We start from the raw sequence: 26,939 nt of genomic DNA, 5'->3' as shown, positions 1-26,939 counted from the left end.
TCTGCAAAAATGGGCCTCTGTGGCCACAGCTCTGAGCTCCGAGTCCAGCCAAGTTACAGCACCCAGCTCAGAGGCCGCTGCGTCCACAGGGGCCATGGTGAGTGGGTGGACTCAGGCTCGGGGACTCGAGGTCACCCTGGGCCTGGTACCATACACACCCAGGTCCCCATAGCCAGCGGGGTCCGTGACCAGGGGGCAGCTAGGGAGGCCCGGCAGGAGCAGGAGATGAAGACACAGGGGGTGGCAGGGGACCTGGCTGACACGATGTCCAGCCCACACAGAGGGGCTGGTGACCCTGCAAGCAGCCCGGTGCGTACCAGGTCAGTCCCAGCCCCACCCTTGGCAAATGGCCGACCACACCGCAGCTCTGTCGGACCCCAGAGCTTCAGACTTGAGCCTCATCCACAGGCCCAGAGGCAGTCCTGGCCCCGATCTGATGAGCAGCCCTCTCCCCTGGTCTCCACGGAGGCCAGCTCTTCCCCACATCAACACTGAGCAGGCTGGCTGCAAACTTTTGTGTGCCTTGCCACGGGGGCATGCAGATGCCCAGACGGGAACTAGCTCAGACCCCAGTGTCTGCCGTCCTGAGGCCAGAACCTGCCCTGGCCATGTAGCGTCCTCTATCGAGGGACAGGGGCTGCAAGTCTGGGGCTGCCCCGGGGCCCAGCAGGGGCAGGCAGGACGGGGCTACCTTTGGCAGCAGTGTTGTTGTTGGGGGACGACGCAGAGGGCCGCCTCTGTGTGAGAAAGACTCCAGGGGCCATGGGCTGGGAGGCGCGGCCAGCCGGGGCCCCCGCGAAGGCGCCGGCCGCTGTGTACTCGTGGTCAGCCAGGCTACTGCTGTGTGACTCAGGCGGGGGCTCAGGTGAGCTGCCCTCCTGAGAGGCCTGGCTGCTGGCCGTGCTGGTGGAGGCCGGGGTAGTGGAGGCTGGGGTAGTGGAGGCTGGGGTGGTGGAGGCCGGCGTGGTGGAGGCCGAGGTGGTGCCGGCCGAGGCAGAGGCGGAGGGAGAGGCGGTGCTGGGGGTCAGTTTCCTTTTAGTGCTCTTTTTCTTCCTGCTTTTCTGCTCCTCCTTTGAACAAAATATGCAGGTGTGTTACCCGCAGGGCAGCTTCGGACACACGTCCCGTCAGAACCCAGGGGGCCGGGCCCCGCACACCAGTGCTGGGCCTGGGGAGGGGCCACCACACTCGTCACAGCGTGCTGAGCAGGAAGGGCTCCGGTCCTGAGCCTGGCCCAGCTGGGACATGCGGCCACTGCGGGCCCCCCACACGGTGTGCACTCCCCTGGTGCGTGGGCACAGGGGCCGGGCACTCTGAGCTGCCACAGGCCCCTCAGTTCTGAAGGGACATTCACTTTGGTCCTACTGACTTCTGTGGGTGGTACCCGGATGGAGTCAGGCCTGGTGGACTGGGTACCTGGGCTCCAGGACCCTGTGTGGGCTGGGAGAGCAGAGCCCGAGTGGACAGGCCACCATCCGTCTCCACGTGGACAGCTGGAAAAGTCAGGGCCCAGGGGAGGGGAAGGGCCAGGGCCCCAGGGGAGCGGAAGGGCCCCTCCCAGGGGCGCCAAGGGTGAGAGCCATGCAGGTCCCTCCGGGGCACCCCCGGCACCAGAACAGCCCAGCCTCAGCCAGAGGCACCCATCCAGGGCGAGGGGCCCAGGGCGAGGGGCCGAGGCCTTCAACGCTGGCTCCCCGTCTCCCCCCAGGATCTGGGCTCGGACGGGATGGGCCACCCTGTAAGTAAACGTCCCCAAGCCTGACCCCCCCAGCCCAGGTGGTCTGTGTGTGGGGACGGAGGATGGGGACATCTGGGGTCAGGGTGTTGGGCCCAGCCTCAGGGAGCCTCTCCCCCAGCCCCTCCTCACCTGCTGGGATAGCTTGGCCGCAGCCGCCGCCAGCCCCGTCTCAATAGAGGCCACTCTCGTCCCCTCCCGCACAGGCCTGTCCTGTCTTGGCACCGACGGGCCGACCCTGGCTGTGGAAGACAAGGGCCGGCCCCTGAGCTTTCAGCCACAGTCCGTCCACCCCTCACCCCGGCCCATCCCCGAGTCCACAGGACCCCGAGCACCGGGCCTCGCCAGGGAGGAGACAGGGCACTGGCCTGTCCACAGTGGGCACCACATCAGGTTTCCCAGGCCAAGCCTGTGAGTCAGGCAGGCCAGCGGGGGCCACCTGGGAGGTGGGCAGGGCTGCGCCCACCAGCCACCTCGGCAGGCGTCCCTCCACGAGCAGGTCCCCTCACGTGGAAAGAGGGCCCACCCCAGGGGCTTCCCAGTGCCTGGCCTGGGGCCTGGGACCCAAAGCAGAGCCCCAGTCATGCTCTTGCAGGCAGCTGACCAGTCCCTCAGGACAGGCCCCCCAACCATGGGACAGGGCTAGCACAGAGCAAAGCCCACATTCCCAGTGGCCAGAGGGATGGCAGACGAGGACACAGCCGTCCACGTCAGTGTCCGTGGCCCCCCCCCGGCACTACCTGTGGGGCTGTAGGGGGCGTCGTCCGAGCCTTTCCTCTTCTTCGACCGGGACTTGAAGACGGGGTTGTCCTCGTCAGACTCCAGTGAGGGGTAAACTGAGGGAGGCGAAAGGAGGTTGGGCCCCTGAGCAGCTGGACGCAGCTGGGCTGCGGCGCAACAGACCTCCCTGACTGGTGCCCCGGAGCCCAGCCCCAGGCCTGCCACACAGTGACCACCCCAAGCGTGGGCACAGACGAGAAGGCGCCTGCATCCGCCTGACCAGCCACGTCTGCCCCACCCGGCCTCCTGCTCTCGGGACCGCCGTCCACACAGCTGTCCACAGAGCCCGGGACCTCGGGAGGCCCCACCTTGAGGCTAGCTGTGGCAGAGGTGGGAAGACCAGGGAGGGACGGGCCCCCAGCAGGGCACCCGGCTCTGGGGACAGAATTCTGGGTCTCCAGCTTCCTTGTGAACCGTCCACCATCCAAGGCCAGGAGCTGGGTGGGCTCTGCAGTGAATCTCAGAGGAGGGGCCGGGCATAGCAGTACAGTGGCCAGCAGGAGCTGCCCCTGGACTGTGACTTGCCGGGGACCCTTGCACTGTGGGTCGTGGTCCCTCAGCCTCCAAGGCCTGCAGAGGAACCCCAGGCCTGTGACTCGGGAGGCAGCAGCAGGAGCCCACACTCCACACCCCGAAGGAGTGCAGAAAACAGGAGTCGGCCGAGCTGTCAGTCTGCCTGTCAACAGGGCGGGCCCCGCTGCAGGCCCAGATCTGTCCACCAGATGTGGGGCTCGGCCAGCCTGGTGTGTGGGAGCTCTCCAACTCACGGCGGCCCAGCTGGGCAAGGCCCCAGCCTCTGGCCAGTAGTACGCGTGTTGGGAGAAAGTTCTGGACTAAGCAAGGCATGTCCGGCCCCGGGAACAGTGGGCCTGCCCCAGCACCCCACACCCGGAACCTTCTCCGAGGCACGCGGACAGGCTCCTTGCTCTCTGGCCCTCTGGACAGGGCTGGAGACAGCGCTATGCAGCCTGACCACGTGTCTGGTGGGAGATGGAGGCTCTGTCACGGCAGGGGGCCAGAGCTACAGCCCATTTCTAACTACCTGCCACACCTCCGATGTGGCCACAGTGCCACCTGGGGTCTCACACAGAGGCAGGGTGGACACAATGATCTCAAAGTCCTGCCACTACAAAATGGTAGAGCTGCATGGGAAGCCCTTGGGCAGGTCCTAGAGAGCTGAGCACACAGTGACCTACGACCCCGCCCGCCCTCCTAGGAACGAGGGTGTGGGGCAGGGGGGGAGCACGCACAGGCATGTGCAGGAGCCACACAAGGGTCCCCGGATGGACAGACAAACGTGGGCTACATCTGGAGGAAGAGTCAGCCTCAAAGAGGGAAGGAACCCTGGCACAGGCCCTGGCAATGGGGGGATCTTCAGGACACAAAGGTGACATGCAGGATCCAGGTGTGTGACGAGTCCAGAGCAGGCGGGCCACAGAGCCCCACGGCACATCAGGGGCTGCCCGGGGCAGGGAAGTGGGAGGGGCGACTGTTAGAGGTCAGGGTTTTCTCCGGGAGATGTGATGAAGGTGGCTGTGGACGCACACACCTCTGAGGACAACAAAGCCCACTGAACTGCCAACCTTTAAGGGTGGCTTTTATGACGTGTAAGTGACATCTCAAAATCAAAAAGGGCTCAGCTCCAGGAAGAGCTCCCGGTGGGCACAGCCCCGGATGCGAGGTTCCTGCCCGCCACGGGCACCGGCCCCATCCCCGGCAGCACCACACACCGTAGTCCGAGTCCTTGAAGCAGGCGTCCAGGTGGTCCTGCTCCTCCTCGTAGTCGTCCAGGTCCACGCGGTTCTTGGCCGACCTCTTGAGCAGCCGCTTGCCCGAGCTCTTGCTGCCACCTCCGTTTTTCCGGCCACCATGGGCTGCCAGTGAGCTGCCCTTGGCCTGGCCAGCGCCCCACGTGGCCTGCAGGCAGGAGTCAGAGGCCTGCAGGTTGGCCATGGACAGCATTCCCTGAATGGCTTCCTGTGTGCTGGGGGACGCCGGCGGCTGGCTGGGGACACAGAGAGACAGGGACTCAGCCACAGCCCCAGGTCCACAGCCCAGAGCATCAGCCCACAGCTCACTGTACACAGTGGTCCTCAGCCCAGGACACGACCGAGCCTGCAGCCTGCAGCCTGCAGCCCAGGACGCTTGGACTTCCAACAGCCCACAGCCCAGGGGCCACACAGTCACTGGCCTGGGTGACAAGCAGAGGGCATGGGGCGGAGAGGTGGTGTGGCTGATGACTTCCCGTGGACAGAGGTCAGGAAGCCCCTCTGCTCACCCAGCCCCACTCTGGGGAGGGCTGGAGGCCTTGGGTCAGAAATGGGTCACAGAAGGGAGACACACAGGGGGACGGGGTAGGGCCAGGTCCTGCATGATCATGCCCCAGGCTTTGCCACCTCAAGGCTGGCCAGCAGGAGCAGCCCTCCCCCTCCTGCACTCCTGCCAGCCCTGTGCACCCCTCAGGGCACCCTGGGCTGCTCTCCCCACCACAGACCCCCAACCTCAGCCTCACTGAGGACATTCCTTCCCGGCACCTCCCACTCAGCACGGTACCCAGAAAGAATAGCACTCCCCTCTCAGGCATAGACTCTCCCCACACCTACACCTACATATCTGCTTGCATGTGCACCTGCATCCACACCTGTCCCCCCATCTGCACCTACGCCCACACCTGCATCCACACCTGTCCCCACATCTGCGCCTATGCCCACACCTGCATCCATACCTGTCCCCACATCTGCACCTACGCCCACACCTGCATCCACACCTGTCCCCACATCTGCACCTACGCCCACACCTGCATCCACACCTGTCCCCACATCTGCACCTACGCCCACACCTGCATCCACACCCCCACCTGCACCTACGCCCATACCTGCATCCACACCTGTCCCCACATCTGCACCTACGCCCACACCTGCATCCACACCCCCACCTGCACCTACGCCCACACCTGCATCCACACCCCCACCTGCACCTACGCCCACACCTGCATCCACACCCCCACCTGCACCTACGCCCACACCTGCATCCACACCCCCACCTGCACCTTTGCCCATACCTGCATCCACACCTGTACCCACACCTACACCTGCATCCACACCTATGCCCACACCTGCATCCACACCCCCACCTGCATCAGACATGCTCCTGTTCCTGTGCCCACCTGGAGAGGCACAGCTGCACCTCTGTCCAACCCACACTCCCCGTCTCTGGTAGCTTCCACGCAGACTCCCAGGCTTTCTGGGGGCCCCTTGCTCCCCAGTCCTCTGCTGCCCTCTAGCTCCAGGCCTGGCCGCCCACAGCAGCCAGCTGGCATTCTGGCCAGCTCCTCGTCCCCTGCCCATTCCTGTGCCTGTGCCTTCTTGGCTGCACTGGTGTCCCTCCTTCCAGATGCAGCTTCCAAAGCCAGGCTCAGGGAAAGGTGGGACGGGATGACCATGGTCACTCCGCAGAGCTGGGGCTGGAAGCTGCTGGACGGCAAGGCCCCTTGAGGCCAAGTTCTGGGATTCGTGGGGAGCCTCCCACCATCCGCACCATGGAGCCCAGCCCCAGTGTCCTTGTGGGGCCTTGCCCCGCCCAGGCCATGCCCTGCCCCAACAAGAACCCCCACCTGTGTGCCTCAGAAATGCCTGAGCAGCTTAAAAATGCCAGCGCCCGGCCCCTTCTGGAGACGCCCCGCCCCTTCTGGAGACGCCCGGCCCCTTCTGGAGACGCCCCGCCCCTTCTGGAGACGCCCCGCCCATTCTGGAGACGCCCCGCCCCTTCTGGAGACGGTGAGTCAGGCTCAGGCTCCAGACACCACAGGTGGCCGGGACGGAGAGCCTGCATTTCCCCGCAGCTCTATGCGGGCCTCCTGTCCACTGCCCTGCACTCCTCCAACCCAGGGCGGGATGGCCCACTCTAGCCTGCAGAGTAGTCCCGCCACCAGTGGGGGTCAGCCCCGCCCCGACCAGAGGCACACAGTACCCTGCCCCCCTCCCTCCCGAGCCCGCTGCTAAGGAGGCTTGTTGTGCGACAGCATCGTCTCTCCAGCCTCGGCCTCCCCTTTCCCCCAGCCCCTGAGATGTGAAGGCAGGACAAGCTGCTGAGAGGGGGGTGAGCAGGGCGCGGAAGGGGTGTCAGGCCCAGGACAGGACTTCTGCGTGGGGGAGAGAGGCTCGTGCACCTCAAGCCCCTCACGGGAGGCAGAGCACACATGAGAGGAGAGGGGCCAGGGCAGTGGGGGGCGTGCTGCCCAGACACAGGCTGAAGCACCCAGGGACCTGGAGACGTCGCTGCTCAGAAGCAAGTGAGTCCCCAAGAACGGGGTCTGACAGAGGGTGGCGGAGCGATCTGGCCACACCCTGCAAAGGCAAACCTGGCAAACCTGCAGGAGACCCCCCTTCAAGGGACCTGTGGGAGGCCCAGGCCCACAGCCCTCTGAGGGTCCTTTTCCTGAGCCACCAGTCTCCACAGCCCTCCATGAGAGCTGCCTCGCAGGCCCCCACCACGGCCGTGAAACATCAAGAAAGACGACGGAGCTGAGCTCCCTGGGAGGTGCTCCGGGAGCTGCCCGTCCACTGCCCCCCAGGGCTGCGCTGTCACGCTGCCTGGCTGCGGTGCCAAGGCCAGCAGCTGCCCGTGCTCTGTCACCACTGTACCATCCTCACTGACCTCTCTGAGCAGGGACAGGCCACCACTAGGAGCTATTTGCTCTTGAACCCTCTGCACTAGGCCCTATCCTGTCCCCGACCTGGGCCACAGGGGGATGCCGAGACACCCACCATGAGGTTCCCCAACACAGGGGGAGGGGCCCCCACTGGAGCCAGTGCAGAAGTGATCTGTCCACCCAGAGGGCGACCCCAGAGGGTGGGGACCTCACGCCCAGCCTGTCCGTCCACAGTCACTGGTGAATCAATGAGCAAAGTTTAACCAGTCAGCATGGAAAATAATACTTTAATCCTCCAATTATCATACCCGAATCCTCTCCTTTCTTCCACAGCGGTAAACACTAAGCAAACCATCCACAGAAATTAACATATTTTCCTCCAGTTTTCTTTAGCTGTTTTTTTTTTTTTTTTCCAAACAGCTAGTACTTACAGCAGAGCAAATGGACCATCAAAAACTGACCTACACTCCAAATGGGGGACTGCAGGAGAGGAACTGCCTGCAGCAGGCTGTGGGGGCCAGCTGGCCCTGGAGGCCCCCGTGGGCACGTGTGCTTGTGCATGCACATGCAGGAGGTCACATGCGGTGTCTTCAGGGCCCATCCCCTAAAGGCACAGGGGCTGGGGCAGCTCTGGGTGCCTCCTTAGCAGATGGGCCTCCCGTCCTGGGCTCAGACACAGAACCTCCCCATCTCTGTCCCCACTCTGCCCTTGAGAGTCCCCTCTATACAGCATCCACAGCAAGGTACCTGGTGACCCAGGCCAAGGCTCTCAGCTCCATCTGACCACATCCTGGGAGACCTCAGTCTCACCCCAGCCCCTGGCCTTTAGTCCTCTCTATGGAGGCCATGGGGGCTCCAGGGTGTCCCCAGGGTCAGTCACGGAGGCTCAGCCAGCACGTACCTCCTCCTGGAAGGCAAGCAGCCCCTGCCAGGCTGCGGGGAGCCCCGCGCAGGGCTGCAGCCTCCACTGGGGAGGGCCAGGCGGCCAGCCTTCACCTCCTGGCTACAATCATCTCTGCAGTAAGGACAGAACAGAAATGACCTCATGCCAAGCAGGAAATCTGTCCCCCAAGGTGCTGTGGACCCCTCTAGTCATGCTTCACTCCCGCTGAAAGACAGGGCCTGCAGCTGGAGGGGTGAATGTGATACTGCACGCAAACAGCCATTTATGAAACAAAACCCAGCCGACTGATTTAGCCAAACCTTCTCAATCAAGCTCTTAATCCGCCTTTCCAGAGCCCCTCCGCCATCTAAGAGCAGGCGGGGCCTTCAGCGTCCACCTGCCCTGGAGCAGCCCCAAGGGCCATGCTGAGCTGTCAGTAGTTTCATCTAAGTGGTCACCTCCAGAAACCAGAGACTAAAACGCAGATCTGGGAAATGGAGAGAGCGCCCAACAGGTCGCAAGGGCCCTGCCTTCCTCAGGCCAAAGTGTGACAAGGGATCAGGGCTCACTCCAGGACAACAGAGCCCAGTACCAGACAATACTTCAGGAACCCCCAAAGCTCTGGTTCTCAAATCAAGCAGACGTGACCCTAGGCCTGTCTGCTACCTTGGAGCTGTAGTCAGGCAAGAGGGTTGAGCTCGCTGAGCCTCCGTTTCCCCAACTGTGAGGGACTCTGCGCTGTCCTGAGACTAGGTACAGCCCAGTTCCCAGAGTCTCTACCCCGTGGCACGCCTCGCTGCCCGAGCCTAGGGTCTGGCCGTGCGCCCGAGAGCGGCCGCTGCCTGGATGCTGCAGGACGTAGCCGGGGCCCACCTGTTGGGGTTGTACTCGAGCGCCCCGACCTCCTCACTAGCCTGCAGCAGGTCCAGGATGCCAGCTGCCGAGCCACTCTCCTTCTTGACTTTGGCGTTGCGTCCAGGCTTGGTGTCCGTGTCAATGTGCAGAGAGCCCTCATCCGAGGAGTCGTCACTGTGCTACATGGGGACAAAGGTGCTGGTCAGCGCAGGGGCGTGGCAGGAGGGTGGGGGATCACTTTTTCCCTTCAGGGAGAAACATAAGAAAGTTCTTATAGAGCCCTCTCTTTCTAATGAACATTGCCAGGGTCTGCCCAAGGCCTCCGAGCTGAGGGAGGAGCCAGCCAGACATGCGGGGCTGGCAAGGGTGCCGGGCTGTCTCCAGGACCCCAGGGCCACCTACACCATTTCTACAGCAAAGGTCTCACATGAGAGAGCCCAGTGTGAGGCTGCCACGGCAGGAGGAGCAGGGCATGGGGGAGAACCTGCAGTCCCCCAGAGCTCCAGGCCCTGGGCAGCAGCCTCAGCTCCAGATCAGCCCCCGGGCAAGTGGCTCCTGGGGCAGAGACCCCAGATCCTCAGAGAGGGCCTCTGCATGGTGGTCTTGGAGGTCATCTGAGTACAAACCCCCTCCTGACCACAGTCCCCTCCCGCAGACTTCCACCCCGGGGCATCTTATTGCACCTATCTCCCCAGTGGTGGCTCTGACTGGGGCGAGGGGGGTGGCTCTTCAGGTGGCCAAGGGCTCAGGCAGGCACTTGTGCCTCCTGTGCCAACCCCACATCTGAGCCCAACCCACAGCCTCTCTGTAAGAACGCTGAGGAAAGGGCAGGGAGAGGGCGGAGGCCCCTGGTCGCCTCAAGCAGAGACACAAGGACCATCCCACTGAGCCCCCGAGCTGGCCCCAGAAGGGGGCTCACCTTGTACACTGCCGACTCCAGCTTTGGCTTCGTGACAGGCGTGGGAAGAACCTCCTTCTTGTCCAACAAGACTGAAAGCAGAGCAGATGTGAGTCCTCCTGCATGGAGCTGGCCAGGTACTGACCTCTCGCCCGGCCAGGATGGGCCGCCCGAGCCCCCGCCCACGCCCACGCTGCACTCACAGGACAAGTCCCTTTTCGGGGCGTTCTTCTTCCTCCTGATGGGAAACTCATCGATCTTAAGCTCCCCGTCATCTGACACGTACTCATACTCATCCCGCACGGGCTTGGCCTTGTCCTCCTTGAAGTTCTGCAGGGCCCCAAACACACCAGGGCTCGTCGGGGGCCTGAGGGCCTTGGAGCTAGGGGGCAGAAGGACGCAGGTCAGCAGGCTATGAGGATCTCCCCTGAAACCCTGGTCCCAGCATCCCTTGGAAGCAGTTGGTGGCAGAAGACAAGACTGCATTGTAGGAGGTCACCTGTCCACAGAGAGGAGATACTCCCCAAGCCCACGGCCACCTCCTCAATGCCCGGTAGCCTGGCGTGTGGTCCTGATACGCAGCTCATGTGGTACAGAGAAAGTCCTTCTGAGAACAGGGCCCCCAAACACACACACAGGCCCTCTGCCAGCCTGCTAGACAATCCCGACACACACTGAATCCGGTCTTAGATGGGGAACTAGCCAACCCTCCTGTCTTTTTCTGCAAGCTGTTTTGGAAAGATACCTTCAGGGCCACAGTGTACGCTCCCTGGCCTAAGAAATACGTAACTCATCTCTGCTGGGGCCAGGAAGGCTGTTCCAGGCAAGACGCACCCACGTGCTCAGCCCTCGCAGCTCCAGCCTGGGCCCCGGGGCCTGAGGACTCAATCAATGGCGGGGACAGCAGGGAGAAGCAGAAATGCCTGGAACTTCAAACAGGCGCAGCTGAGTTCTAAGTGAAGGGGAGGCTGGTGCGCGGACAGTGCGTGGGGCAGCCGCTGCTTCCAGGGCTCTCGGAGAAGGGCAGCATCCAGACTGCGGCCTTAGAGCTGCGCATCCAACACGCGCATGCGCACAGGGGCACGCGTAGCCAGAGTCACGCCCACCTTTCTCATCCCATCTCTAAACTCTAGGTGCAATCAAGGAACCAATCCCACTGAAAAGCCTCCCGAGACCTGCAGGCAGTGCACATAAGGGGCAAGCCCGGGGCCATCGGGTCAGGGCACCAAGACCAGACCATGCAAGCTACCACCTGCTGAGCAACTGTGGGCTCACCCAGGAAAGGACGCAGCCTCTCACCAGGCTCAGCCCTGGCACCTGCCTGTTTCTTCACCACCCCAGGGGGCCTCCTCCCATCTCCTGGGTGAGGAACCTGAGATCCAACCATGTCACTCAGTGGCCACTGCAGAAAAGTGGCCACCACTCCCACCAGGACCTGTCTGATTCAGCAGGCAATGGGGACATCTCGGGGACATGTCTGTGCCCAGGACAGGCAGACCCTGCAGCCGGAGCTTGGAAGTCTACAGCCTGATTCACACCACAGCACCCCTGGCTCCCATCTGAGCTCCGAGGCTGGTGCCCTCCGCCTTCTCTGGAAAGCCCTCCTGGCTCCCACGGAGGACAGGCCTCCACACCTAGGGGCCCGCAAACCCTTCCCCGTGGTGCCCCTCACAGTCACGATTTCAGGTGCACTTAGGAGACTGCCGGGTTCACACTGCCCCATCCCACTGGCCACTGGGCTCCCCTGCTCACCACCTCAGTGCCTTCATGACAGCCAGGCAGTCAACTGGGGCTCCCTCCCTGCCCGCTGCAGGATCCCTCCTCCCAGCTGCCCCACGGGCCCAGCTTGCTGGAAGCAGAGGCTCAGCTTTCCTGAGGCCTGGCCCTGACCAAGGCGCGCTATGCACAGAGCTGCAGTGCGTAAGGTCAGCAGCCTGGAGGCAGAAGAGCTCAGCTGAGGGTGCATCGGTCAAAGGCTGTGAGTGTGTGTGTGCGTGTGTGCGTGTGGTGTGAAATGCACGTGTGGCGTGTATGTGTACGTGGGTGTGGGTGGGGTTATGATGCAGTGTACACGTGTTGGTAGAGAGTGGGGTCTGTCCGTGCGGGGAGCTGTGTGCACGTGCTGGCCAGGGAGTGTCCACTGGGTTTCCCCAGGTGTGACGGACGTGCTGCAGTGTGCAGAAGTGTGCTGCGTGTGCCTGTGTAGGGTGTGTGAGGCACAGGATGTCTGCACAGCATCTGCACGTGCGTGACGCGGTCCCTGTGTGGCGTGTGCGGTGTGTGTGGTGCGGCCTGTGGGGTCACCCCCCGACCTGAGCCCCCTCACATACCCCAGGAGTTTCTTGTTGGAGAAAGAAAAGGAAAACTTGTCCTTGTTCCCAGCCAGGGGCGACTTCTCCAGCTTCTGCTCCTCCTCCATCTTCAGTAGGGAGTCGGGTTTGCTGTTCTGAAAGCAAGAGCGGGGCCGTTGCTGAGCCCCGGGGCGGGGGCAGAGGCACAGGCCTGGAAAGTCACTCACGGCTCCGACGGCTGCTCAGCCCCGAGCCTGCAGGGCCCTCCTGGCTCCCAGGGAGCAGCGACACACACCAGGGCACTGATGGCGAAGACAGTGAAACTCCACCCACCCAGCGTGGCACGTGGGCTCTGCATCCATGCTGCCCCACAGCAGGTGACTCTCAGGGGGGGTTGCGCGCCCTCCAGACCTGCAGAGGTGCCTCAGGGCACCGCCTGTCCGGTACCTCACCACCCTCACGCATGCAGGGAGTCATGGACCGACCTCAGCTCACACTCACTCACACACACACAACCGCACCTTGTACTTCCACTTGGCCTCCGACTTGCTCTTGGTCTGCTCGCGGATCTCTAGCCGCTCCACGTCGTTCTGTGTGTGGACCATGTCCTTGTTGGGAACACTCAGGACGCTCTTTGGAGCCTAGAAAGCACGGCATTCGTGACTCAGAGGCAGACGTGGAGGATGAGCAGGGCTCCCTTGGTTTACACCATTGAAGCCTGGCCCCCAAGCCCTGGCCTCCTGGCTCCACAAGGCCCCGCCTCCTGCTGCCCGCATGTGGCTCAGCCACCTCTCCTCCACCTATCTGTCCATCATTCATCTGTTCATCCCTCCATCATCCATCCATCCCTCCTTCATCCATCCATCCATCCCTCCCTCCATCCATCCCTCCATCCATCCATTCATCCACGCTTATCCTGAGAAAGAAACTACCAGTGTGTCCCACTGTGACCCTGGAGGAGGGCCCCCAAGAAGCCGGTGACAGCCTCCCCCTGGAGGTCATTCACCCTCGGTGGTGCCTGGTCTCAGGGCGCAGGTTCCTGAAGCCCAGACCTAAGACCCTGGAGTCAGAGTGGGTGCCCCAGCTGGGTCTGTCCCTCTCCGGGCTCCAGTGCTGTCCACGCTGCTTCTGCATGGACGCTTCCTCCACCCTCAGGTCTCAGCCCCAGGAACAGCTCCTCGATTCCCAGCTGGGCCACCCTCCCGGAAGACCACCCCTCTCCCTGTGCTGCTTGGCCCTCCTGAGCGCAGCCCCTGCCCGACACCAACAGTGCCACCTCCCTCTGTGCCACTGCTGGCCGGGGCACCGTCTGGGCCTGACACACAGTCCGAGTGTCAGCAGGAAGACTGCCACAGCACGACCCTGGCACGCTCTGGGACACCACCTCATGGCTGCCCCCTCCCTGCACAGGCACAAGCCCCTGGAGGGCAAGGACACCGCGGCCCCAGCCGGACCGCCGGCCCGGCACCCAGCAGGCCCACCTTGCCCTTCTTGGGCGGCTCCATCTTGGTCAGCGCCTCCTTGGTGTGGGCCTCGAGCAGGTCCAGGTTGGGGATGGTGGGCGAGGATGACTCCCGGCACTTCTTCCCTTTCTTCTTGCTTCCATCCTTGAGCTTCAGAGTTTTGGGGGGCTTGGGGGGCTTGGGGGGCTTCGGGGGCTTGGGGATTTTGGATGGCTTGGGCATCTTCACAGTCTTGGGAGTCTTTTTTTTGGACACTTTCTCCAAGAGGGACCGAGGTGGGGTGGCCTCGAGGGGAGACGGGGGCTCCTCCTTCTCCTTGTCCCCGTCACAGACCTCATCAGAGGAGGCGACAACATTCACTTCTGGTCGGACGGTTTTGGAGGCATTCTGGGATGGGAAAAAGGACAGGGTCGCGCAGGTCCCTAGACCATGGCCAGGAGGGTCCCCACAGGACTCAGGAGAGGCAGAGAGAGGCCCACCCATCCCACACCACCCTATGATCTGCTCATAACACTCCATGCCAACACGTGACAGCCGCCCACCCCACACCACCCTGTGATGAGCTCCACTGTCCTGGGCCATCAAGACACTCAGCACCCCCACATCCTTCGTCGCCATCGGCACCAGATCCTCACCCACTCGGGCTCCTCAGTCCTCCCTGAGCAGGGAGGCTGCCAGGCTCTGCCAGGCTCTGCCAGGCTCACAGGGGCGGGCACCAAGAGGCTGGACGCAGGGGGTTCCCCTGCTGGACGCCCCGCCATGTGGGAGCTGCGAGGCCCATCCACCTCTCAGTCCCTGGATGCCACCACCAGAGCCCAGCCCAGCTCCAGGCCTGGGAGTGGACCCTCAGGCAGGGGAGCCACCTGGAGGGGCAGCTCCGGTCTAGCTGGCTCACAGACCCGGAGGAGAGGTCAGCCCACCCTCATCCCGGGGCCAGCGCAGAGCCCCAGGCGCGTCCTCACCTCACTGAGCCGGATCTCTCTGGCCAGGTCCTTGATGAGCTGGGAGGGCCTGAGGTGCTCAGGGAGTTCATCCTCGTGCTCCGCCAGGGCCTGTGGGACCCGGGGTCAGCGCCAGCTCTGCCGTCTGCGGCTCCTCGCCCCCTGCCCCGTCCCTCCGATCTACTCCCTTCCTTCCCACCCAGACAGGACCAGGACCACCCAACTGTCCTGGGGCGAGAGGCTGCCATGGAGCACTGGGTCCTGGAACCTGCCTGTGCGCCCCACTCCAGAGGCGCTGCCCAGGGCTAGGACCCCACCTGAGGCTCCTGTGAGCAGCCGGTGGGCAGCTGTGGACCTGAGCCTTCTGCCTGGCCAGGCGGCTGCAGTGAGGTGCAGGGGCCCCCGGACTACCCCAGTCATAAGGCCCAAAAGAGATGGTGGCCCCAGGACGGCCCCGGGAGGACACCAGCTGCGCTCTCCCCACTTGCCTCACCCATGAGCAAGTCAGCTGCACTGGGCTCCCTGCGTGGACTCCACCTTGTGAAAGTCCCTGTGGACTTGCTGGCGACCCCAGCCCTGGGAGGCAGCCCTCCTCCCTCAGGCTGCAGATGGCCAGGTAGCTCTGCACAATGACAGCCCCAGGAGGAGACAAGGTTCCAAGGGGGCCCAAGGCTGAGCCAGACCCGCCCCCTTCTCTGTAGCCACAACCCAGGCAATGAGAATGCAAACAGGAAGCGGGGTCCTCTGGGCCCTGTTTGAGAAACAGTGTCCGCTGCTCCAGGGGGCCAGCACCATGGGGTCATGGGGAAGGCACAGCTGGTGCAGAGCCCAGGCCACTGCAAGTTGGTTAGGTGCCTGCACCAGGTAGTGCGGCTCCTAAGTAGGAGGGTCCAACAGTGTCCCTAGCACTCCCTGTCCAGATCCAGATGCCTGGTCATTGGGCCAGCTGCTCCCAGGTCCTCCTGTCCTCTCCAGGTTCATGGTGCTGTCCCCACCATAGCCCCAGATGGGGGGGCACTCTCAATCTTCCTATGTCTTACCCCCTCAGGAGTCCCAGATGGTTCCATCAGTGGGCAGGAGACAGCTGTCTGTGAGTGATGTAAAAGTACTCCCTGGGCCAGACTGGGCCACCCACCTGTCACCCACTGAGTAGGACATACCTGGGTGTTGCCCCTGCCTGTCACCCACTCCCCTGTCCAAGAACACAAGTGGCCTGCTACCTACCTGCTTCTTTGTCCATGACCTGAAAGCACCATTGAGAATTTTAGCTCCTTGGACTAAATGAGGGGGCAGCTGTTTTCCAGACTTGTGAGAACCTGGAGAGGAGACAGCTCATTAGCTTGGGTGGGCACCCAGCCCAGCAGCAGGCTGGAGGGCGCCCAGGGCCCTGCCTTCCAGAGGCCTCCGCCCACAGCCACCTGCCCAACTGCCAACGGTTCCTCTTGGAACCTGGGGTGCCCACCCACCTGGTGGCCTTTCCTGCAAGGGGAAGGGTCGGCCCTCCACAGCCTCCTGCTACCTTACCCGCGGCTCGCCCACCAGGCTCCTGAAACAGGCCAGCTGGCTTGCCCTCTCCACCCAGTATCCCAGCCCTGCCCCAGCAAAGGACTGTGGGAGTGCCAGGAGATAGGCCATGGGTTGTCCCCACGGTCCTGCACCAAGCAGCCCCAAGCGCCTTCTTATTCCCAAGGGGCTGTGATCAAGCTACACAAAAGCAGTACCCAGACCCGGACAGAGAGCCCCATCCCAGGTCTGTCCACCCCACAGCCAAAGGCACGGCTCAGTGCCTGCCCTGGGACAGCCGGTACCTTTGAAAGCCTCCAGCAGGTGCTTCCCCATGTACCAGCAGGCAGTTTCAAAGTTGGGAAACTGAGTCAGGCTGCCCAATTTCAACCTCCTTTCCACCTCATATGCCCTGGAAGCCACAGCAAAAAAACATTTAGTGCAAGGAATAACAAGTTACCACACTAGAGGGCGAATACAGGCCACGGCCACGCTACCCAAGCCACGCCACAGCCACAATGACCCAGAGGAACACACTGGGAGGACCGACCACATCAGGAGGATGCAGTGGGCTGCAGTTCCTGGGACCTCAGCCAAAGCCCGGGAGAGGTGGCAGCAGCTTTTAATGACCTCAAACCATCACTAGCCTGCCCACCCCCAGCCCCTCAGGGACTGTGAGACCATGGAGCTCCTGTGCCCTCCCGCCAGCCCAGCAAGGCCAACAGTGGTGCCCAGAACCATCCACAGGTTGGGCCCAGCCGGCTCGGGCCAAGATGTCCGTCACACCAACCCAGCCGGGGGAACCCCGCCGAGGGCAGATGGCACTGCTGGCACTACCTCATCTGCATCTCCACACTCAGGCTGTGGAGAAAGTGTCCCGCGAAGGCCAGGCAGTCCACAGGGGTGAGCGTGGCGTAAATCCAGCCTGCGAGAGACACACGGGGCTCCACCTTGCTCTGTGCACTCAGCAGCTGCCTGTCCAGGCTGCAGACCGGTGCTGGCCTCCCCTGCCCAGGTCCTATCAGCCCATCCTGGCTGCTTACCCCCTCTGAGGGGACTGGGGACAGAACGTGACTGAGCCAGCCCAGGCGGCTGGATTGAGCCTTGCACCACACAGAGCATGAGCTAGGTCCCAGGCCTCCATATGCAGGGGCAGGAGAAACCTGAACTTGGTTCTGCTCTCCCTGAGAGCTGGCATCGGTCCCCAGGTCATCCTTGGGGATGGAGCCAGGGCCAAACCCCGGGAAATCCGCAGCTCTTCCTAAAATAACTGTGACTGTGAGGAAGACGGGGAGGGAAAGAGGGGCCCTGGAGAGTACAAAGATTCAGAGGCTTGGAAACCAGTCAAACTCAGAGGACATCTGGATCCTGAATTTAAATGGAAAAAGAAATATCACCGCTAGAAAATCTGAACACTCTGGCTATTTGATGATACCGTGAACTTGTGATTAATTGTTCACTTTTAAAGACAGGACCCAGGATTATAACTGTGTTACCTTAAAGGGAATGAAGTCTTTCAGATGGCGGACTACTTATGGGTGAGACCATGGAGCTAAAAGGTCTGGCATTTACTCTCACAGAAGAATCTGGGGGACACTCAGCTGCTCGGGACCTGCTTTCTCCTGCACTCGGTCAACACATCCCTTAACAAACATCCAAATCGGCAGCTACCTGCCCTCCTTCCTCAGCACTGGTCTCGGTGTCTTTGATGCGCGGCTGCTTCTGCCACCTTCTGAGCCAGGTCTCCCAGGCTGGTGGCTCAGCCACAGGGAGTCGAGCCACACAGCCCAGAGGCAGTCCCAGTGTTGACCAAACGGGATTGGCACCCAGGCCCCCGGCTACCACAGAGCCTGCTGCTCTTCCTCTCTAAGGACTGGGTGGAACAGGCAGCCGGTGGCTGGGACACAGCACAGGGGACAGAGCAGGGACCAGGAGAAGGGCTGGCAAGCCCAAGCTCCGTGTTCCCGGAGCCAACGTGCTCACCTGAGGGGATGAAGAGAGTCTGGCCCTGCTTGACGGTGCACCGGTAGCACTTGTCCACCTGGTCGGCAAAGAACATCTCGCTGTGGTTGGAGGCCGACCGCCAGCGCTCATACAGGGAGATGTTGGCCGAGGCCGGCCTGATGAGATAGAAGATCTTCTCCCCCTGTCAAGAGAGCCCGTTGGCAGAGCCACAATACCAGGGGCAGGGGGCAGCTCCCACCCGGGGCTGAGGATGCTGTGGGACGGGCAGAGCCTGCCTGGTGTTGGGGACACTGAAACACAGGGTTGCAGAGCCCTCCCGGTGCTGGGTACAATGGGAGACAAAGGGACAGAGCCCCCTGGTGCTGGAGATGACAGAACACGGGGAAGCAGTGTCCACCCAGTGCTGGGGACACTGGGGGACCGGAGAGCAAAGATGCCCTGGTGCTGCTGTGACGAGTCCTGACTTGGAAAGCACCCTGACAGGCGCGTCATTCCTACCCGCAGGACAGCCACCAGGCAGGGCTCTGCACAGAGCAGTGAGACCCGAGACTTTGTGTACTGGGTCAAAGGTGGGCCAGAGGACACTGTGGCAACTGGCTCAAGGCCATCACCCCCAACCCCAGCCCCGGGTGATCTGGAAAAACTAAGCTTAGGGACTCTGCTGTCACTGGCATCTGGCTTTTCTTCTGGCTTCCTCTAGTGAGAGGCTCCTGCTGGGCTGGCTGCCATGGGAGTCCGGGCTGTGGCTAATTCCCTTCCGGGAAGGCTCCCCAACACCTCTACCTTCTCTGCACACGGGACCCCCAGTGGTCTCACCCAACTGTCAGTGAGCCTCAGTCCCATAGGAAGAGGAGACACAAGCATGTCACCAGTCTCAGTGCACCCCTGCCCCTCTACCCAGATATATCTCCACAGCCTCCTGTCCCAGGGCCCGAGAGTCCAGGGTCCCTCTTGTGGGGTAACTTCTGGGGGAACTGCATGGACCCGGGTGCATGCAGGCAAGGCGTGCCCTGAGTGGGGCGGGGCGGGGCTCACCTTGAGCACGTGGTACCAGGCAGAGGCTCCCCCAGAGTCGATGTGGAAGTCTGTGTAGCTGTCCTTCACACAGATCAGGCAGTACTTGGTCACTTTGGGCTTGGCCAGCAGAGCGTCATCAGGCCAATAGTTTTCTACCCAGGACAGTTTCTTCACAATGTCAGGCGGCTCCACGAAGCTGGACATTCTGGGGGCAGGAGAAGAGAGTCAGTGGTGATGGGAACCAGTGCTTCCGTTTTTTTTAAGCTTGGGGCAGGCAAGGAGCATGTCACCCACTGTGTCACCAGCCCATGGGCCACGTGGCATTGCTCCCATTTCACGGACAGGCAAACTGAAGATGGCAGAGGGTGAATTGAGCCACCTGGCTGTGGCCACGCAGGCCAAGAATGCTGTTCTCCACATGCACAAGAGGCAGGAGAAGGCCTGGGAACCCACCACCCCAGGAGGAGGACCCCTTCCCAGGGGAACTGGAAAGCCGTCCACTACTCCACGTCAGCCCACGTCCATGTTCCTAAAAGGGCCTGAGGGTCCAGGTTTCTCACCGGCAACCCTCCCTGCACACCAGGGCACAGCCAGATCCCGCTTACTCACACCCATGGGGTGTGGGGGAAGGTGAAGAGAGCCTTGATTCCACTGAATGTCAACGTCTGGCATACACTGCATAATACTGCGTCAAAATGTCAAGGCCAGCAGCAACTGGATGGTGACATTTTGGCCACCCTGGAGAACCAGGTCTCGGAGCTTTTTAACTGCCTCAGGCCATACAGGGTTCTCCTGTCCCCTTTGCTCCATCTGAAGTTCCTTCCCAGCCCCCCACATCCCCCTCTCCACCTCAGTGTGAAGCCACGCGCACTCTGATGACATCCTCTTTAAACAAAGGCTGGACTTTCCCACACCACAAGTCGCACTCAGTCACCCCTCACAGTCTCCATTCCCAGCCTCCTCCCACTTCCTCAATGTGGTTGGTCCAGATGTCTGCCCTGGTGACCACCTCCCCATGGGAGAGTGGCATACAACATGCTTGACTGGCCCTGGTGGCCTCTCTACTGGTCTGGACTATGCACGTCTGCTACCACGATCACCTCTTGGTGACAGTGTGACTCTGTGGAGCCCAGGCCTGCCTGCTGGAAGCCACCAACTCCAACTCCACACAGGAAGCCGGCTGGAATTAGACCTGGACCCCTAAGGTCACTGGCTCTTGCCCCCTCTCTCCCCTCCAGTGCTCCCTGACCTCCATGTGTGACTCTTCTAAGCAGATGCTATAGCCCCAGGACCGAGAAGAAATAAAATCTTTATTTTCATCTGTGTTTCTCCTAATCAGTGGAAGGGAGTTCTCTTTTTTCTTTTTCTTTTCTTTTTTTTTTCCTACCAGGGATTGAGCCCAGGGGCATTTTACCACTGAGCCACATCCCGTTGCTTAGGGTCTCACTTTCGCGGAGGCTGGCTTTGAACTCACAATCCTCCTGCCTCAGTCTCCTGAGTTTCTGGGATTACGGGTGTGTACCATCGCACCCAGCAAGTTCTCTATCTTAAAGACCCTAAATCAAAACACTGCCACAATCCCAAGCCTGGTCCTGCCACCCTGGCCTCAACAGTTTCAGCCACAGACCCTCACCCTTAAATCTCCAGCAACCTTCTCATGACCACCCCCCATGAGAGTTCTCAGGTCCCCAGTCCATGCCCTGAGCATACTGCTGCACTCAGGAGGGGGTCCCTGGCCTGTAAGAGGGTTCCCTGCCCCCAGTGAAAGGTGCTGCCTGCAGGAAAGGGTCCCTGCTTCGGCAACCTGGGTCTTCCTCATTGGGATCTGGCCTGGCCTTTCACACAGGGCACACTGGAAGTGCCTGCTGACTCCACGTCCTGACACAGCCCGGAAGTCCTCTCTTTGGCTTGGCCCCTCGGGTATCCAGTCGGCCCTTCCTCTGAGCTGGAGAGGATCCCAGCGCTCCTGTGGGCCCCCGAGGCTGCCGTGGTGTGAGGCATGCGCTTAGAGGACAGGCAGCTGGCCCACGGCACTCAACCCACTGCACCATGGGCATCTGGAGGGGTGGTGCACACTGGTCACCACAGGCCCTGAGGGCTGCCCCAGATGCCCGTGGGCTTGGGCCTCATCTTGGTGGCCTGGCCAACCTCTGGAGGATGACTGGCCAGCCAGACATGGCACACTGCTGCCCTCCCAGTCTTGCCGCAGCCCTGGCCCACACCAGGAGAACACTCAGGTGCACGAGTGCTCGATAAGAGCCTCAGACTGCGCCTGGGGACACAGGTGGCAAAACACGTCCCTGAGAGGCCCAAGGAGAAGCTCCAGGCCAAAGCACCATCGAGTTCTGTCTGTCACCAGGTGTCTCTGGGGAAGGACCCCAAGAGCAGGCTGGAGAAATGACTCAGTGTGTCCCAGGGACCAACGCAACACACGCTCCGAGAGCAGCCTTGGGAAGAGTCTCATACAGGCAGCTGCCCTCTCTGTGACCAAAGGCCACCCCTTTGTGCCTTTGCTGTCAGGAGGCTCAAACCAAACCCAGTGTCCAGTCCCCTTCCTTCTGTGGCCCTGGGTCCAGGCCTGTATTCTCCCTTGGTGTGGTTTTCTTTGATTTTTCCCCACATCCTATATGCACATGGGTCACCTCAGGTGCTTTTTGGAAGCAGACATGGTGGGAATGATGCAAGAATAAAATCCCTCCTAGCCACTCCTGCCCATGGTGACGGGTGTTCCAGGTCTTTCCCAAGGGGCCAGCTGGAGGGCAGTGGAACTGAGGGTGGGGGGTGGGCAGGGCAGGCTCTGAACACAGCCAAGTACACAGTCCTGGAGGCGAGCAGGGTCCTAAGGAGAGGACGGAGGCCGCATGCGACCAGCGGATAGAGACGTTGCCAGCTCAGTGGCTCTGGGCTGGGGACTGCGTGGCCCGAGGACTGTGTGCAGCTCCTGCCCAGCAAGGAGGCCCTGGGTTCCAGCCCCAGCGTCTCCAACAAAACCAAAACCACTACCTGGAACTCTGGAACCGTGGGACGAGGTCCACAGGGCCACCTGTGTGGGACCTCATCATCTAAGCAGCGAGGGGAGCCAGGCCTGGGGAGGCAGGGTGCAGGGTAGGTGAGCAGTGGGACTTCCTGTGAATGCAAGTGTCTGCGTATGTATTTGAAGGTGTAAGTGTGCCAGGGATGCGTAGTGGGTGTGTCAATGGGTGAGTGTGACAGTGATTCAGCATCTCAGTGACATATGGGTAGACATGTGGTGAGCGTGCCTGTGGTTGTGTGTGTGTCATGAGTGTGTTGGTGAGCGTGTCATACATTGGCGTGTCAGGAGTGTGTCACTGTGTTCATCCTGGAAGAGACCACTCCACACCTCACCAAGGGTCCCTGGCCGGGGACGGGCCTCCTCTGCTTGCTCTCTTATCCACACTATTCACACTTCCATACTTGAAAAGAGAAACAGGAAGGACCAGCATGTGCCGCGGCCAGCAAGTCACACTCCCGTGATGTTTGCCCCGCAGCAGGGGTCGGAACCCAAGGCAGGCCCCTCTAGCCCCCACTTCCAGGGTGGCCCGGTCACCTGGTGTCAGAGAACTCGAGGTTGGTGACGTTGAGGACCCGCTTGCGGTTGGTGCTGTAGTAATAGTCCACGAACTCCTTCAGCTTCATCTTGCAGTCCTTCTGCTTGGTGACGTCTGTCACGTCCACGCTCCGCTCTGGCCCTGGGAAGCCGCAGGAGGACATGAGAACACCAAGGAAGTGATGTGGCCCCCCTTGAACTCAGGGTGGACACACACCCTCGGTGCCTTGTATGTGGCGTGGGTGGGCCTGGCCCTGAGGCTCTGGGTGCTGAACACTCCTGCCTGCCATTCCCCTGGATTCAAAGTGCCCAGCGCTCCCTTCCCCCTGTCACAGGACCCAGAGACGCTGTGAGGTGGTGAACGTTGGGCCTCAGGCAGGGCAGCCAGGTCCCCTGGTGAGCATGCAGATGCCGAGTCAACTTGCATCTCAGACCGACAGTGCGTTTCAGTGTAAGCACACCCTGAACGCCACTCGGGGCACGTTAGTTCTGGACTTTAAGGACTAAGAAGTCAAAACCCTTCAGTTGGAGGGCCACGCCAAGGTTTGGATAAGTGTCCCCCAAGGCCCATGAGGTTTGGTCCTCAGCCTGTGGTGCCACTGGGAGATGGCAGAACCTCTAAAAGGAGGAGCCTTGTGAGAGGTCCTTAGGTCATGCCCTTGAAGAGGACTATGGGACTCTGGTCCTTCCTTCTTCCTCTTTTCCTGGCTCGTGACATAGCAGCTTGTTCTACCCACCGTGACCTGGCACACTCATCAGAGGTCCAAAGCTATGGGACCAAACCAAAATAAACTGTTAGGGTTAGATGTGGTGTCCCCAAAAGCTCACGTGAGAGACCACACAAGAAGGTTCAGAGGAAAAAAACGATTGGGTTGTAAGAGTCTTAACCTGATAGGGATTAACTGAGTGGTAACTGAAGTGGTGGGGAGTGGCTAGAGGAGGTGGGAATTGGGGAGTGGCTGGAGGAGGTGGGAATTGGGGAGTGGCTGGAGGAGGTGGGAAATGGGGTGTGGCTGGAGGAGGTGGGAATTGGGAGGTGGCTGGAGGAGGTGGGAATTGGGAGGTGGCTGGAGGAGGTGGGAATTGGAAGGTGGCTGCAGGAGGTGGGAAATGGGGTGTGGCTGGAGGAGGTGGGAATTGGGGTGTGGCTGGAGGAGGTGGGAATTGGGGTGTGGCTGCAGGAGGTGGGAATTGGGGTGTGGCTGGAGGAGGTGGGAATTGGAAGGTGGCTGCAGGAGGTGGGAATTGGGAGGTGGCTGGAGGAGGTGGGAATTGGGAGGTGGCTGCAGGAGGTGGGAATTGGGAGGTGGCTGCAGGAGGTGGGAATTGGGAGGTGGCTGGAGGAGGTGGGAATTGGGGTGTGGCTGGAGGAGGTGGGAATTGGGAGGTGGCTGGAGGAGGTGGGAATTGGGAGGTGGCTGGAGGAGGTGGGAATTGGGGTGTGGCTGGAGGAGGTGGGAATTGGGAGGTGGCTGGAGGAGGTGGGAAATGGGGTGTGGCTGGAGGAGGTGGGAATTGGGAGGTGGCTGGAGGAGGTGGGAATTGGGGTGTGGCTGGAGGAGGTGGGAATTGGGAGGTGGCTGGAGGAGGTGGGAATTGGGAGGTGGCTGGAGGAGGTGGGAATTGGGGTGTGGCTGGAGGAGGTGGGAATTGGGAGGTGGCTGGAGGAGGTGGGAAATGGGGTGTGGCTGGAGGAGGTGGGAATTGGGGTGTGGCTGGAGGAGGTGGGAATTGGGAGGTGGCTGGAGGAGGTGGGAAATGGGGTGTGGCTGGAGGAGGTGGGAATTGGGAGGTGGCTGGAGGAGGTGGGAATTGGGGGGTGGCTGCAGGAAGTGGGAATTGGGGGGTGGCTTTGGGGATATATTTGCATCTGCCAGTGGAGTTTCTCTCTCTGCTTTCTGATCACCATGAAAGCCACTCCCCTCTGCCACACTCTTCCGCCATGTTGTTCCTGCCTCACCTGGGGCCCTGAAGAATGGAGCCAGCTGTCTATGGATTGAGACCTCCGAAAGTGTGGGCCCTCAAATAAACTCTTCCTCCTCTACAGTTGTGCAGGCAAGGTCATTTAGTCACAGCTGCCAAAAAGCTGACTAAAACATAAACCTTTTTCCTTTTTAAGTTATTGCTCAGGCATTTTGTTCTAGTGACAGCTGACTAATATAGGTACTTCACTATTCTAAAAATCAATCAATTGAAAAATTAGGGGAAAAACATTGATCCTGCCTTTTCCGAGGTTGTGATGGAGTTTCTATCTTTTAAAGGTTCCACCATCTCCCAACAGTGCCACAGGCTGGGGACCAAGTCTTTAATACATGAGCCTTTGGGGGACATTGATATAAACCATAGCAGTGTTCCCAGAGTGCAGGATTCCTGACTTTCTAATTTCTAAAGTGTAGGTGTGTGCCATGTCTTCTCCAGGATTACCAGATAACTGAAGAGGAAAAGTTCTTTATGGAAGATCCATGATCAAGAGAGGGAGGAGAACAGAGGGAACTAGCAAGCTGGCCCCTTGCCAGGGCACAGCGGATAGTTGGAAGCGAGCTGAAGGCCACTGGGGGGACCTCCAGGGTAGCATCACCAGAGGTGTATGGCAGGTTACAGGTGTCCTCACAGATGGCGGCACACCCATCCAGAAGGAGATGTGCCCAGCCTGAGCTCCATCTCCACAGGACCCTGAGCCTGAGTTTACAGGAAGCACCAGGGACAGAGAGACCCAGTGAGCCACACCACAGGGACACTGACCACCAACTCCCAGATGTGAGAAGTTCTGCCGACCCACAACCCCTTTCTCCAATAAACCAAAACAATGGGAGCGGGTAGGAGCCATCGGAGAGGAGAAGAGACTTCGAGGGCACAAAAATGCAAGGCACCGTGTGGATGTTGTTTGAATTCGGATGCCAACAGCCAAATGGAAGGAGGCTCTTTGGAGAGAACTGGGGGGAACTAACCTGGGTCTTCAATACTATTGAGGAGTTATCATTAGCACTACGGAGTGTGAGGATGAAATTGTGATTACACATTTTTAAAAACCTGTTACAGCCACGCACTGAAGTTTTTATGGGCAAAAAGATGTATGTGGAGATTTGCTTTAAAACCCTCCAGTGATGAGGAGAGTGGGGTTGGCAGAAAATGAACAGAGATCTGGGGGCTCGTGGCCAGTGCCAGGTGCACAGGGCTCACTGTCACTCTGGATGTGTTTTTTAAAAATTCCACAATTTTTTTTTTTTTAAATTAAGGGGAAAAAGAAAGACTGTAGGAAGCAATAAATACCACTAAGGACCACTTCTTCCTGCCCCCGCAGGGACACCCATGGAGGGGCCAGGGCCCTTGCGGGTCCACACTTCTCAGGGCTGCCAGCAGGATGAAAGCTGCTCCTACGTGGGAGGAGCCTGGACAGGGCCTGGTGCTGGGCAGTGCACACTGGATGCCGGCGCTCCCACTGCGCTCCATGCCCAGCAGGACAGCCAGGCCTGGTGTTAGAAAGAGGAAGGCAGCTCTGACAGGCAGACTGGCCTCCTGTGCCTGGTAGGACAAATACGCCCAGAGACGGCCAAGACGAGGCCACTCTCCAGCATGGTGGAGCAAGGCGGCTGTGAACTGCCAATGTCCCTGTCTACGCATGGCTGCGTACACAGTGACCCAGTGGCCCGCTGTCTGCCCTCCCTCTTGAGGAGGACTGCACAGAATAAGCCTCTTCCACAGACCCCAAAACCGCCAACCGGCAGCCAGGGAGGAGGCCTCCCTGACCCCTCTCTGAGACTCCCCTGCGGCTCCCTCGGGGCATGTTCTCCTCCCTGCGTGAATCTGAGGGCCCGTCCTGGGAAGCCCCAGTGTGCACATGTGGCCCCTGTCCACTGCCAAAATGGAACGTGGCAGCTTCCTGGGGGTGCTTCCGTGTGCCTGGTGGCTTTCACAGATGATCTCACTTTAGCCCCCAACACCCCTGACCGTGGGCTTCACAGACGTCAAGGTCAGAGCGAAGGAGCTGCTGGGCTGCAGGGCCTCGCCCACACCCGCACCCTTTCCCATGCTGGGTGCTGTGTTTCCAGGATTTCTCCTCCTTCCCCACCAGCCATTCCCAGGACCCCCCTCCCATGAACACCTGAGTCCAGCAACCGAGGAGCCCACCCTGCCAGAGTTACCCCAGGTGTGCTGCCTCATGTCTGCCACACAGACACCCTCCTCCACCTGCACATGCCCTGACAGAGTGTCACAAGCTGCAGCTATATATGGACACGCAAGGCAGCTACCACCCGCATCAGCAGGAACTAGCAGCATCCAGGAGAGGTAGGTGGCCCTGGCACTGGGGAAGCAGGTCATGGCGTAGGGAAAGCAGGCCTGGACCCAGCTGGCAGCCAGGGCAGGGAGGGACCCAAGTTCCCACCACCT

At 60.9% G+C, this 26,939-nt stretch overlaps 1 protein-coding gene across 1 annotated transcript in view; it reads right to left on the bottom strand.

The window, feature by feature from the left end:
• Phf2 (PHD finger protein 2) overlaps nucleotides 1-26,939 on the bottom strand; it is a 90,356-nt gene that overhangs the window by 2,196 nt on the left and 61,221 nt on the right. The window contains exons 5-21 of the mRNA XM_071602549.1: nucleotides 22,551-22,692; nucleotides 19,001-19,187; nucleotides 17,984-18,146; nucleotides 16,838-16,925; nucleotides 16,306-16,412; nucleotides 15,722-15,813; nucleotides 14,519-14,608; nucleotides 13,575-13,943; nucleotides 12,615-12,734; nucleotides 12,133-12,248; nucleotides 10,006-10,184; nucleotides 9,824-9,894; nucleotides 8,923-9,083; nucleotides 4,246-4,520; nucleotides 2,476-2,571; nucleotides 1,868-1,977; nucleotides 692-1,070 (exon numbers count right to left, since the gene is read on the bottom strand). Coding sequence (XP_071458650.1) covers nucleotides 692-1,070; nucleotides 1,868-1,977; nucleotides 2,476-2,571; nucleotides 4,246-4,520; nucleotides 8,923-9,083; nucleotides 9,824-9,894; nucleotides 10,006-10,184; nucleotides 12,133-12,248; nucleotides 12,615-12,734; nucleotides 13,575-13,943; nucleotides 14,519-14,608; nucleotides 15,722-15,813; nucleotides 16,306-16,412; nucleotides 16,838-16,925; nucleotides 17,984-18,146; nucleotides 19,001-19,187; nucleotides 22,551-22,692 — 2,745 coding nt within the window. The remainder of the gene's footprint in view (nucleotides 1-691; nucleotides 1,071-1,867; nucleotides 1,978-2,475; nucleotides 2,572-4,245; nucleotides 4,521-8,922; nucleotides 9,084-9,823; nucleotides 9,895-10,005; nucleotides 10,185-12,132; nucleotides 12,249-12,614; nucleotides 12,735-13,574; nucleotides 13,944-14,518; nucleotides 14,609-15,721; nucleotides 15,814-16,305; nucleotides 16,413-16,837; nucleotides 16,926-17,983; nucleotides 18,147-19,000; nucleotides 19,188-22,550; nucleotides 22,693-26,939) is intronic.

This window comes from Marmota flaviventris, chromosome 16 (genome assembly GCF_047511675.1).
Source record: "Marmota flaviventris isolate mMarFla1 chromosome 16, mMarFla1.hap1, whole genome shotgun sequence".
NCBI lineage: Eukaryota > Metazoa > Chordata > Mammalia > Rodentia > Sciuridae > Marmota > Marmota flaviventris.
The sequence above is the reverse complement of the archived record's forward strand: the minus strand, read 5'-3'. Positions and strand labels throughout refer to the sequence as shown.